Source organism: Microcebus murinus, chromosome 1 (assembly GCF_040939455.1).
Source record: "Microcebus murinus isolate Inina chromosome 1, M.murinus_Inina_mat1.0, whole genome shotgun sequence".
Classification (NCBI taxonomy): domain Eukaryota; kingdom Metazoa; phylum Chordata; class Mammalia; order Primates; family Cheirogaleidae; genus Microcebus; species Microcebus murinus.
The window spans coordinates 42,753,633-42,768,163 of NC_134104.1; the positions used below are offsets into that span (position 1 = coordinate 42,753,633).

Here is a 14,531-nt window from a genome sequence, read left to right on the forward strand (position 1 = left end):
ATTCTGCTAATGGAGAATGGTTACCACCTCTTGCCATTGTGAATCTATTCTGGCTTCTACATGTGGAACTCAAAGAGAATTATCCTACTCGATATCATCTACTTGCACACAACAGACCGTTTACCAAGAAGGCATCCATAATTATTCCTACAATGGTATTCATTCTGAGGAAAGTTTATTAATTTGCTTGAATCTATTCATTCATTGTTTTGCTTTTCCCTCCCAAATTATGACAGTGCTTAACTCTTCATATTTTTCATTTCCATTTCAAAGTAGTATGTATTTAAAAGTAATTGACTCACACAGAGAAAATGGCATATGGAGATAAGCATGATTTTTTTTTTCATGGTATGAGGAAAACTGGATAGTGTTTAACTCGAATATCTAAGACCAACTGGTCATTATTTCATTTATATTTTAGTGCACATCATGCATGTGGTTTTACCTGTTTGCTCTTTTTGCACAGGTATAATACATTTCTGCAATTCTTATAGTTATTCTGTGAGTTATATTGAAGGTTTTTTCCCCCCTGCATTGAGAAGGATAATTGATAACTATTGTTGTAGAACTTTTCCAAGCTAAAATTATCCCCATGTTTTATAACATAGAAATTTGGAGATACAAATATTTTTTCCAAGTTTTCAACTATCTATGGAAGTATATTTTGAGACACTTTTATTCCCTCCCAATGGGTACAGAGATGGTAGCTGCCCATTCTGCTGTGGTTCTTTATTAATTAATCACAGTTTATATAGTATAAATATTTCCTTCCACTTCAAATAATTTTCATGTCATGTGGGTCTATTCTTAGTAACACTAGGCTCTTACAAAGGTTATAAATTTGAACCTTCTGCTTTCCAATATTTGTAAATATTTGTACTATGTGAAATAATAATTCTTAGAGAATTGCACAAAAGCATGCATTCTGTTCAATTCTCTAGTTAAAACACATATTACCTTTGGATCAAGACAGACAAGCATAGGTTTGTGCATATGAACACAAGTACTTCAGTGTAATATGTACATTATTTGCTAAGCATCAGCTAAGCATCTCTGCTATAAAATGGGGTTATAAATAACTACCTTACAGTGTGATTGTGAAGATTGAATGAAATAAATCATGTGAAATACTAAGTACACTCCTTAAAGTTAGCTGTATTTTTTAAATACATGCCTACAAGGTATAAGATTGATCAATTCTGCCAGAAAATAGCATGGAATTGTAACAAATCAAAACATGAAGGATGGATAGGTAGGAATTTTCCAGAGTGTAAAGAGGTAAAAGCAATTTAGGAACAGCATTTGCCAAGGCATTGAGATTCTGCAAAAGGGAGCAAAAGAGGCCAACCAGGTCTGGTGGCTCATGCCTATAATCCTAGCACTCTAGGAAGCAGAGGTAGGAGGATTGTTTGAGAACAGGAGTTAGGGACAAGCCTGAGCAAGAGCCAGACCCATCTCTACAAAAAAGAAAAAAAAAAAAAAGGAAAGAAAAATTAGCCAGGCATGGTGGCATGTGTCAATAGTCCCAACTACTAGAGAGACTGAGGCAGGAGAATTGCTTGAGCCTAAGAGCTTGAGGTTGCAGTGAGCTATGATGATGCCACTGCACTCTAGCCCAGGCAACAGAGCAAGAGTCTGTCTCAAAAAATAAATAAAAGTAAAAAGGAGCAAAAGGTTAAAGGATGGACCAAAGCCTAGTTGTGAAGTCACTTCTAGACAAAGCTGAGAAATTTAGGTTTTACTCTGGAAATGAATGCTATTTTATCTATTAGATTTCTTTTTTGTTGTTAATATTTTCCTTATGAATTTTAGAAATAAAAGAAAATCTAAAATAAGTCCTGATTCCTGGTACTATGAAAACATTAATAACATATTTTAATTTTAGACATCAATTTAGTTACTGAAAGTAGATGCCAGAATATTAAAGATAACGAGAAGCAATCCATTTTGCTGTGTGGAATACATAAGATTTGAAGTGCATACGCTGCTGAATTTTGAGCAATATTTACTTTGAAAACTTAAGTTTCCATTGCTCTTCTGGATAAAAATTATTTAATTCCCCTAAGATAGCATTATTTAAAGGATTATTATCTTTTGTAAGAAGGCAATAATCACTAATTTGTGTATTTTGAAGGTGTATATTTGACACTACTTTGAAAGCAAAAGAACTATGCAAAATACAGTTGACCCTTGAACAATGCAGGAATTAAGGAAACCATCCCCCAGGTGTAGTTGAAAATCTGCATGTATAAATAACTACTAATAGCTTACTGTTGATCAGAAGCCTTATCGATCACATAAACAGTTGATTAACACATATTTCACATAATATTCTTACAATTAAGTAAGCTAGAGAAAAGAAAATGTTATTAAGAAAATCATAAAAATGAGAAAATATGTATGCTATTCATTAAGTGGAAATGGATCATCCTAAAGTTGTTTATCCTCCTCCTCTTTATGTTGAACACACTGAAGAAGGGGGAGGAAGAGGAGTGGTTGGTGTTGCCGTTTTGAGGGTGGCAGAGGCACAGGAGGTAGAGGAGGTGACAGGGAAGGCAGGAGAGGCAGGTACACTAGGTGTAATTTATTGAATCATTTCCTGTATGAGAGGACTCACTCAGTTCAAACTTGCATTGTTCAAGGTCAACTGTATTTTTTTAAATATTTATTTAACAGACTTTATAAGCTGAATACAAGGTAATAGAACTTTTAAAAATCTAAACAGAAAAAGACTAGGTGTTATTCTATCACTAATGAACTTCATGACCTTAACATAATTATAGCATTTTCCTGGACCTAATGTTTTACTGAATAAATTGATATGGTTCTCATCTTATGTTTAGGTTGGGGCCCCAGTTTCGTGATTAATTATCATCCATTTCCAAATAGAAAATATTTAATGCGCAAAACATATAGCCAGAGCAAGAAGTGGTTTAAAGAAATAGAATACAAAATTCTGTTTACAGAGCCTCATTAAATACATTTTAAAAGATTATATAAGGACATTATATTAACAATATGGATATAGATAAAAGTTGAAATTAATATTGAAGATGCAAAGGATGAAATGAATTTCAGAGTTTTAAATTATTTCTATATATAGATCAGACAACTTATATGTTTAGTACAATATTAATGCCTAGTGATGTACTTTATCATTTGCACTTACATATTTATCTTTCTATAGTAAATTCTAAAATCTTGTTTACAAAGCATTTACATAAACATCTCTACATGGTTCAATGTGTTCTTCTAAATGTTCTCTTTGACACAGATTAACACAGAACAATTTTTCTTTCATTTGTAAACTTATCTATATGAATGAATTTGCTTTGTATTAGGACACTGTACTACTACATTCCTGGTAGTCACTAAGTTAGTGAAGCTAGTAGTCCTTTATGTTCCTTTGTGTCCATATGTGCCCATCTATTAGCTCCCACTTATTAGTAACTTAAGAATTGGTAAAATATAGATTAATAGGAAATAGTCTTTCATGATTTGATATCTTCAGACATTTAGATGAAATTTTCATTCTTAAGTTAGCTATATAGTTAATAGGTGAATAATCAGTCTTTCTTCAGTCAGTATGAAAAATTCCTGCTTATGAGTTAACATATTTCTGTGATATAATAAAACATAAATATACACCAATTGATGCAGTAACTGAAGTGTGTGCATCCCTTTAGCTTGCTCTACTTATGTGTCAGCCTTTATTTAAGGGTGCTCTACTGAATGCTAGCATTCTTTCACATGCTTCTTGTAAAATAAAATTCTATGAACAGACCTTTGGGAAATGTTGGATTCAACAAAGTGAAGCAAATAGTGTACTTTTGTTTCAGTATCAGTCTGCCGGAAGAGTCTTATTTGAGCACTAAACTGATTTTTGTGCAATATTAAAAAGAGTTTAGGTAAAATCTTAAAATGAATTAAAACAAAAATCATAGCATGCTTGACCTGTGTTACTCTGAGAGGAAGACTGGGGCCTGCAGGGCTAGACACTTTTCTGGAAAGATCAGAGAGCATTGGCACAAGCTTCTCTGATAGAACACTATCCCTTTATTTTTTTAAAGTATAAAAGGGAAATCCAAATTGAAGCCAAAAAAGTGTTTTCTGATAGAAACACTAGTAAAAAATAAAATTGTAGTTTTAACATAAGTTTTATCATATTATGGATTTGAAACACAACTGGTTGCAAATCAGAATAATTGCCCTTTTCTCATGATATCAGTTTAGAGGGTAAGCAGTGGAGATTGCTTTTCTTCTACGTGAATTACTTGTTTCCTTTAAAGAAAAAAAAATCAAAATAAGGAAATCCCTAAGAGTTTTCAATACAGATGTCTCCAAAAGTGTTATTGCTGCCAAGTTATTTTTTCAATGTGTCACATAATCTTTGTATAATTTATAAATGATAACAAAGCAATCAGGCCACATTCATAAAAGCCCAGTGACACATTATTTAGTTCAATCTGAGGATTAGAATTAATTGTCTCTCTTTGTTCCAAGTTCTAAATCTTAGTAAATGATTCACTGCATGTCATTACAGCTTAATATTTGCATGAAATCACAGTTTAGCTGGCATAATTTAACAGCAATTAAAAAGCTATTTAATCGTCATGCAAATTGGTATGAGGACCCTTGAGTAAGAAGGGTGTCGGCCTTTTTGGTTTTTTTTTTAAGTATCTGCAGGCAGATAGTTATATACTTGTAGACACCCATAAGACATAATTGATAACATTCTTCCTAGTCATGGAAATATAAGTGAATAATAATTCATGTTTTCCATTATAAATAAAAGACCAACAATATGAATATGTCATTCTGTAGGAAAACATTATTATGATAATAATAATTAATCTTTATCTCTGAGCCATACATCTAGGTTGGAGGTAAAAAGCTACATTTTTCCCTGAGCTCTAGTTTATAATCCCCTCCATATTTTTCTTTCTGAAAGCAGACACTTCTTTAAACCCTTTAGAACATGAAATGTCATAAAGCAAGGTACCCAGCAACCTTTTAGAAAAATTACACATCACATTTCTAGGTCTAGCTTTGGGTGATACACATATAAGTAGTTGAAGTTCTTAGGTTGCTGACATCAGGATCTGGCAAAAAGATAAAAGAAAATAACACTTCCTAAATCTCAAACCCAATATGCAGTCATGTAAATTTATGACTAATATTATGCTACTCCAGCACTGTATAATAGATTTCACTGCTGTGTCCCTTGTGCTCATTCAGACCGTTCACCCCAGTGCAGCCAGAATGCTCTTTTTAAAACACATCACATCCATAAATAAAATGTCAGTTTCTTCCTGTTGTACATAGAAAAATACCCAGATGCATTTCAATGAGCCCAGCAGTACTACATTATCTACCCTCTTCCTGTTCCTTAAAACTTACTTCATTCTCCTTTTGCAGTTTAGCCACAGTGATTTTCTGCTAGTTCCCTTACTATGTCAAGATCTTTCCTGAGTAAAGAACCATACACTTTCTACCCGTGATATTCTTCCCACACCTCTGCGCATTCTCCTCACCACACCCATGAGGCTTTCTCATAATGTTATCCTAAGTAGGATACTCCCAATAGTTCTTATTTTAGCTCTTGTCCTTTAATTTTTTTATTTGATTTCTTGGTTGATTTTATTCTGTAAAAATAAGATTTTTTTTATTTCGGCATATTATGGGGGTACAAATTTTATGGTATCAATAAATGCCCTTCCCCCCCCACAAGTCTTGAGTTCCAGCGTGACCATCCCCCAGATGGTGCACATCTCACTCATTATATATGTATATACCCGCCCCCCCTCCCACCTGCCCAATACCCTATTACTGTAGTACCTAAGTGTTCACTTAGGTGCTGCTCAGTTAATACCAGTTTGCTGGTGAGTATATGTGGTGCTTATTTTTCCATTCTTGGGATACTTCACTTAGTAGTATGGGTTCCAGCTCTAACCAGGAAAATATAAGATGTGCTATATCTCCATGGTATACATATACCACATTTTATTAATCCATTCTTGGATTGATGGGCACTTGGGCTGTTTCCACAGCCTTGCATTTATGAATTGTGCTGCTATAAACATTCGAGTGCAGGTGTCTTTTTTGTAGAGTGTCATTGGATCTTTTGGGTAGATGCCCACTAATGGGATTGCTGGATCAAATTGTAGATCCACTTGCATCACTTTAAGCTATCTCCATATTGCTTTAATTTTTATAATTGCACTTGTTATAATTTGAATTTTATTCATCTGTTTACATGTGTGTCTTTACCCATTGAGTAAAATATAAATTACAAGAAAGCAAGAATAATGTTTACCTTGTTTACTACTATAAACCCAAGACCTACCAGAGTATCTGCCACATAATAGTCACCAATAAAATATTTAATGAATGAATGATTGGAGCTTGAAATCCAAAAGGAGCCTATATCAAAACTTTAACATCTTTCTAGGAGAGCATGTTGCAAAAAAATTCCTTCTTTCTTTCTAAGCAAATTTCCTTGGTAATAGAAATTTAGAGAATTGGTTTAAATTTCTTAAAATGAAACCTTCTAAAAATATGGCACAGGAATGTTGTTTCACCAGTCATTTATATAATGAATTATTGTTCAGAGTATCATAAGCTTAGTCTCTCAAAGAATATGAATTCTGTGATATTTCACATATAGCACTTAGCACAGTGCCTGGCACCTAGTAGACCTTCAGGTAATATTTGCTCAATGAAGTTTATGGAACTGAGGGTAGAAGGACTCAGATAAGTGTAAAGGATTATTGACATACTTTTAAGAAAAGGCTGGATTAATTAAAGGCTATTAAGTATTCTGTGCGGTGTGATCTCTTATGAAAAATAGAAGATACTCACCCACTCATTGGGATTGACTTGGTTTATGCAGTCTTGATGACAAATAAGAGGATTGTGTGACTTTCTTTTAGGGGCACACTTACTTTTAAGCACACAGTTATGTTTAGTAGGTTTTTTGTTGCCTCCAATTTCCATTTATCTCCCCCCTTTTCCATATAGTCTGTCCACACTAAATTTAGAGTCATTTATTCTCAACCTTTGAGGAAAAGATCCTTAGTGATTTTCAATAGTAATGAATAGGGATATTATCTATACATCAATCATAGTATTAAGACTGCAAGAACGAACACAACATGTTTTATATATGTACATTGCTATTTTTTTCAAATTTAATAATGGTAATCTAATAGGATGTAGTCCTATTAATATGATTAATCCTAATTGATCTAATTAATCAAATCCTATTAATCTAATAAGATGTAAGCCATGACATAACTTAAAATACTTTTTGTTATATATTTTTCAGTCAACACATTTAAAAAGTATAATTACCATATCTTTTGAACATGTGCTTATTTTTGATATTACATATTGAAATTCATATACTGAAAAGTTAGAATAGATGAATAGATCATCCATATGCCTAAAGACACCTTCCTTACTAGACTTAATCAGATATTTTTAACCATGTGTTTTTTATAGTTCCCTTTAGGAAACAAGATCAAACTAATATAAAAGACCAACAAGTATTTATTGATGAAGTTTTCGCATTAGTGTAATTCATTGTCCTATACATGTACATTTGTTTTTTAATTGCTTTTCTCTAGGGCCACCTTCAGCTCCTAGGAATGTGATTTTTAACATCAATGAAACAGCTCTTATTTTGGAATGGAGCCCACCAAGTGACACAGGAGGGAGAAAAGATCTCACATACAGTGTAATCTGTAAGAAATGTGGCTTAGACACCAGCCAGTGTGAGGACTGTGGTGGAGGACTCCGCTTCATCCCAAGACATACTGGCCTGATCAACAGTTCCGTGATAGTGCTTGACTTTGTGTCTCACGTGAATTACACCTTTGAAATAGAAGCCATGAACGGAGTTTCTGAGTTGAGTTTTTCTCCCAAGCCATTCACAGCTATCACAGTGACCACGGATCAAGATGGTAAGTTTCACTGCTATTCTCTCAACATAGCCTCATAATTCATTTTGATGCTTAATATTCCCAGTGGGCCTATATTCACCAGAAGTGCAATACAATCGTATGCCATACACTAAAGAGGTAGTTTTCTGGTGCTAGTTCTTGTTCTTTCCCTAGATGCAGAAAGATAATTTTGATATTACTTTTTAGCAGTATAGTTAATAAGATGAAATGCTTCTTTCTAATGTGTATGTATTTGTTTTTGATATATTCATATACCAATATATCTTAATAAGTAAATCCATATTACTTACAAATGGAAATCATAAACCAATAACATTTTGCCTAATGAATTGAATTTCATTTGTCCCACTTATGCTGCCATCCCTTTTCCATGTCAAAGCCAACAGTAAGAATTTATTTCAATTATAATTCATGTCTATCTTGTAAAAACATTCTAGCCACCATTTTTAACCATTATCCACTCTAAAAAGAAATAGTCAAAAAAATCTAGGAATGTGTTCAAATGCTATTGTCTATGTGCAGTTTGTGAAAAGTAGTTAAACTGTCTATAAAAATCTGATGATTTCATTTAAATGTTCTCTTTATAACACTAAAAATTTTTACTACAATATAGTCAAGCACGAACACTCCTATGATTTTTACAAGTATATTCTCTCTTTAATTCCCCCATAATATAATTATACTGCAGAATATGAAATGGGAAAAGCTTCAGAGATTTAAAAACTTCTCTTGAGAGGCATTCATAAATTATGTGGGTACACAAGTGATTCCCTTATAGCAGAAAGTATTGTAAATGAGCACTTATATATGAGGCAAATTTATAAAGATAAAACTATTCTTATATACTGCATTAGTTTGCTAGGGCAGCCATAACAAATACACCAGACTGTGTGGATAAACAACAGACATTTATTTTCTCATAGTTCTGTCAGCTAGAAATCTAAGATCAAACTGTTGACAGGGTTGATTTAATTCTGAGACCTGTCTCCTTGGCTTGTAGATGTGCATCTTATCCCATGTCTTTACATGGTCTTTCCCTTTGTCCCTCATCTCCTAATCTCCTTTTCTTATAAGGATATTAATCATATTGGATTAAGGGCCCACTTATATGACTTCATTTTACCTTATTTACTCTTTAAAGACCTATCTAAATGAAGTCACATTCTGGGGATTATGACTTAAATATATAAATTTGTAGGAACACAATGTAGCCCATAATATACTCTAAGACGGCATATGGTGATATTTAAAATGCAATATCTTGAATGTGCTGGAATACTACCCAGCAATAAAAAGGAACAAACTGTTGAAACACCCAACTTGAATGAATCTCAAAGGCACTATGCTGAGTGAAAAAATCAATCTCAAAAGGATGCGTACGATATAATTTCACTCATATAACATTCTTGATTTAACATAATTTTAGATATGGAGAAAAGATTAGTGGTCACCAGTGGTAAAAGGTTGGGAGTAAGACAATTTAGCTATGAAGAGGTAAAAGGAGAAACCCCTGTAGTGGTGTTAGCATATATTTGATTGTGGTGGTAGTTACAGGCAGCTATATAAGTTGGATAGAGCTTTGTGTGTGTGCATGCACATATATACATATATACAAGCCCTGTGGATCAGACCAATGTCAGTTTTCTGGTTTCTTGTTGAACTATAGTTATACAAATCGTTAACATTGAAGGAGGCTAGGTAAAGGATGTACAGAACCTGCTTGTATATATATATTTTTAATTCCCATGAACCTATAATGATTTCAAAATGCAAATTTAAAAAACAAACCTATGAACTGTGCAGGAAGAAAACTGTAATATTCTAAAATGCATATGAAATGGATGTGAATATTCAAAATGTTATACGTAAATTTACTTTGCTAATCTTCAGAAATGCCTCTAATAAAAGCGACATAGCATTGTACAATTACAGTCTTTATATTTACTATGTAATTTTGCCCTTCACTCAGCAAATAGCTCCACACCATAGAATTTGCTTTATGGTGTTTACAATGGAATTCCTTTTTCCTATTTTTTCTTTCCCTATTTTCTTTAGTATCAACAAAACCTTGTAAAATATATCTTCAACATAAAGCAGTTTAGGGACTCTGTTCCTCTCTGCTTCAGCAGATTATTTCTAAGGTTTTTATTGCCACCACCTGATCAAAAAATACAACCCAGTATAACTATTCCTAACTATAGAGTAAAAATAACTTAATTTGGGGAAAATATATCAGCCTAAACAAAATATATATAAATATGTTTACATAATTTCATACATACAGCAGTGTTTTATTCTGCAATTATAAAGACAGTACATTTAGTCTGTTTCTTATCAGAAAGACAGAATATATGTTTTTTTACTTTTAAAATGATGTAATACATTAAAAGCATTTTGCTATATGGGGAATAAAAGGTATATTAAATGTAAAAGAATATATAATATCCATATGTTGATACCTTACTGATACTATCCCTTCCAGAAGGGAAGGGATAGTATCAATTGGAAGCAATTCTCTCCAATGAATTTAACTTTGAATATTAATAAAATGTTAATTTAATTTGAATTTGATTTAGATATAAATAATAACAAAGAATCAAAATATATTTATTTGAAAGCACGTAAAGTTCCTATATTATTATGACATATATACTTAATAAAATATTATGATCAGCCTTACATATAAGCAACTACTTTCATGTCATAATTTTGAGAGATACTAAAATGGCCCTCTCTCCTTGTGCATGAAATTCTAAAGTTAGGGAATCACATTTGTGAAAATGCAATTATTCCAGGCAAGGGTAGCATTATAAATAATTCAATTTGTGGATGCATCAGTTATTCTTCCATATCTGAAGGAGTCAGAATCTGGTGTTGAACTGAAAAGGAATTTATAGAAACTGTATATTCCAGAACCAGATTTCAAGTAACACCATTTTGTGCCAGCCTTAAATAAGATAATTTTATTGCTGCAAAATAGAGGAAGGGATTTCCCATCACTCCAGTTGAAGTATCTTTGGGAATTCATTTTCAAGTGACTTAGTAATATTTCAAAGTTATCTGATAACACAATTTTATTGGACTAAGGGATCACATTAAAATGGTTTGCCTTCTTATCTATAGATTATATATTATTGTTTTTAGAGTAAAATGGAAAAGTGATGTGCTACTTATAAACTTTCAATTTATTCAACATATATTTTAGTGTATTCCTTGAGTACCATAGTGAGTCCGTACAAACCTTAAAGTCTGGCAGGGAGGGAGAAAATAAGCAACTAATTTCACAAATATGTAATTGGTATTGTAAGACCTGCCAAGGAGAAGCCTAGAATGCTCTGACAACATATATTCTCCAAATCTAGAGGATAAGGGAGTTTCTTCCTGAGGAAGCAGCATTTAAATTTTGTTCTGAGGTATAAGTAGAATGTGATTTGGCAAAATGAGGCTGGGAGAAAGGGAAGAATTTTGAACAGAAGGAACCAAGCAAAGGTTGAGCAATTGAGGAATTAGGGGCTGATGCTATATAAGATAGTATATGGCAGAAGTACAGCAGGATTTGGAAAAGAAGCTGAAAAGTTCATCTAAATTTTGGAAAAATGAGGTGTGTCTGCAAATAGCTGTAACAAGTTGGGGAAATCAGCCACTTGTCAGAAGATTCTGATACCTTACCAGGAACACAAATAGGGAAAAGAAAGCAGAATAATAACATTGATCATGAATTCATAGTTATAAGTATGGAAAACTTATTAGAGACCAAAAACATAAACAATTGTATTAATTATGTTTTTACTACTCTATGTATGCATAGTTTGGAACATGAAAATAGAGAAGTTTTGCATTGGTTTAGCTTTCCTTTCATGTAGTTAAATTATATATATATATATATATATATATATATATATATATATATATATATATATTTTCACATATTTAAGAAATATTGGCCAGGCCTGGTGGCTTACACCTGTAATCCTAGCACTCTGGGAGACCAAGGCCGGAGCATAGCTTGAGCTCAGGAGTTTGAGACTAACCTGAGCAAAAGTGAGACCCCATCTCTGTTAAAAAAAAAAAAAAAATTAGCTGGGCATGGTGGCACATGCCTGCAGTCCCAGCTACTGAGGAGGCTGAGGCAGGAGGATCACTTGAGCCCAGGAGTTGGAGATTGCTGTGAGCTAGGCTGATGCTATGGCACTCCCCTGGGTAATGAAGTGAGACTTCAGCTCAAAAACAAAGCAACACAAACAAAAAATGTTAAGGAATCCACATTAAACAACCCTTACTTAATTGTTTGCTCCCTGTTTACAAATAACAAATGTAAAAAATTTTTTCCAAATCACTTAGAACCACTTAGATGTAGTTAAGGAGAAACATTCCTTGATTATTCTGATTCTAGTTGATAAATAAGGTTATAGAGTTAAGACTAACTCTCATAATTAGGAATCTTTGCAATACATCTTAATTAATTGACTTCTATAATTCCTAAGAGCTATATTTGCAATCTTCTGTTTTCATAGTTTATTTAAATGGTCTTCAAAGGTGTTCATTTAGAAAGCAAACAGGAAAGCAACACCTAGAAAACATTTGATTTTAATCTTCAGTGCATTATAGGAAAATGAAGGTGTGTAGTTCAGTAAAAAGGAATTATTTAGGTCTTAGACAATAAAGGGTAATGTTAATCATGGATAGTCAACCTGAAACAAATTGTGTTTGTAGATATCCTGACATGCCTAAAAACCTTTAGGGACCATGTTCAAAGTGAAAGACATGCTAAATTACAAACCAATTCTGCTGATATTTGCTAAAGGGTCTTTAAAGCAATTATTGTTAGAAGTGAGCTGTCCAATTCATTGGCTTCTTAAAATATAGATTTAACACCCCAATCTCTGCCCTTCAGTGACTGTTCTGTATAGATCTGCCTTAGGCTCACATTTTGATTGCAGATGTAATATATTTGCTCTGACAGCAATAATTAATTAAGCCAACATTGAAAATATATTTAAATCAACAAAGGTCACTATATATTTCTAAACTTGAGATGTCTATTTGATTTACATCCATGGCATTGTGGAAATACAGCCCATTTCAAATGCCATTTTTTGCATGATGCAAGAGTAGGTAATTATTGACTGTAAACAGTTATCTTTATATCTTCATTTTAATGTATTTTGTCTCTGGATATCTCTCACAGTCCTCACTGTGTTTCCAAATGTTTTTTTTCAGAATATTACAGAGGTATAAATGTTTTGGTTCTATGGATTGCTTTTAACTGCTTGAGCCAAAGTTATAAGTGTGTCCATCACCTAGATAGTGTACATTGTACACTAGGTGTGATTTTACACATTCCCTCTTCCCCCCTCCCACCTGCTTGATTTCTGTTGAGTTTTACTTCCATCTGTGCACATGAGTGCTGGTAGGTTAGTTCCAATTTAATAGTGTATACGTGTGATGTTTGTTTTTCCATTCTTCTGATACATAGGAGAATGCTCTCCAGTTCCATCCGATTGTCACAAAAGGTATTAATTCATTTTTTTTATGGCTGAATAGTAGTCCTTATTTCTGTGCACATAAACTTGAAAACATTGAGGAAATGGGCAAATTCCTGGAAACACAATCTCCCAAGGCTCAATCAGGAAGCAATAGAACTCCTGAACCAGACCAATAAGGAACAACAAAATTGAAGCAGCAATGAAAACTCTTCCAGCAAAAAAGTCCCAGACCAAATGGTTTCACAGCTGAATTTTATCAGACCTACAAAGAAAAATTGGCACCATACTACAGAAATTATTTCATAACATCAAGAAGTAGGGAATTCTCCCCAACTTGTTCTATGAAACTAGTATCACCTTGATACCAAGCCAGGCAAATACACACCCCAAAAAGAAACCGATAGACTAGTATTCCTTACAAATACAAGTGCAAAAGTTCTCAATAAAATTCTAGCAAACCAAATTCATTGGCACATAAAAAAAAATCACCACGACCAAGTGGGCTTCATCCCAGGGATGCAAGGATGGTTCAACATACGTAAATCCATAAATGTGATTCATGACATAAAAATGTTGACAGCAAATATTTCTTCTAAAACTTGGGAAGCTCTAATCAGAGTTTTAAAACATCAGTGTAAAAGTTTTAAATGCTTACTAAAAGTATATCATATACCACCCAGGGGCATAATATTTTGCTTTTAAAAACAGGCAATAACTATGTTTTAAATAATAGAGATGCTGTACTATTTGTATTTTTCATATTTCTTACACATAAACAAATTACATAGTCAAGAGGTACAGATACCTTATAATAAAGTATAAAATTTTCCTTTCTCCTCTGAATAGCACACTGAATATTTTACTTATGGAAGATAATTGAGATGTCAATCTGCTAATTATTACTAAATAACTTTATGGTCTAGCCAAATATCAAATTATGGCATCTAGATGATTGCAAACTTTTGTCTTCTGAGAAACATCAACTTCCAAGTCTAGTGTCTTTTTGTGGCATGCATATTTTGAGTAATTTTGAAAGATATAGAGAAGGCTCTTAGACCTTAGAAATTAGTTCCTTGAGAGT

The 14,531-nt window shown here is 33.0% G+C and overlaps 1 protein-coding gene across 7 annotated transcripts in view; it reads left to right on the forward strand.

The window, feature by feature from the left end:
• EPHA6 (EPH receptor A6) overlaps positions 1 to 14,531 on the forward strand; it is an 881,667-nt gene that overhangs the window by 371,612 nt on the left and 495,524 nt on the right. For all 7 annotated transcript variants that reach the window (XR_012918632.1, XM_076001069.1, XM_076001078.1 and 4 more), the window contains one exon: positions 7,629 to 7,964. Coding sequence is in view for 6 of the 7 variants with exons in the window: in XM_076001069.1 (XP_075857184.1) it covers positions 7,629 to 7,964 (336 nt within the window). In the remaining variant the exon portion in view is untranslated. The remainder of the gene's footprint in view (positions 1 to 7,628; positions 7,965 to 14,531) is intronic.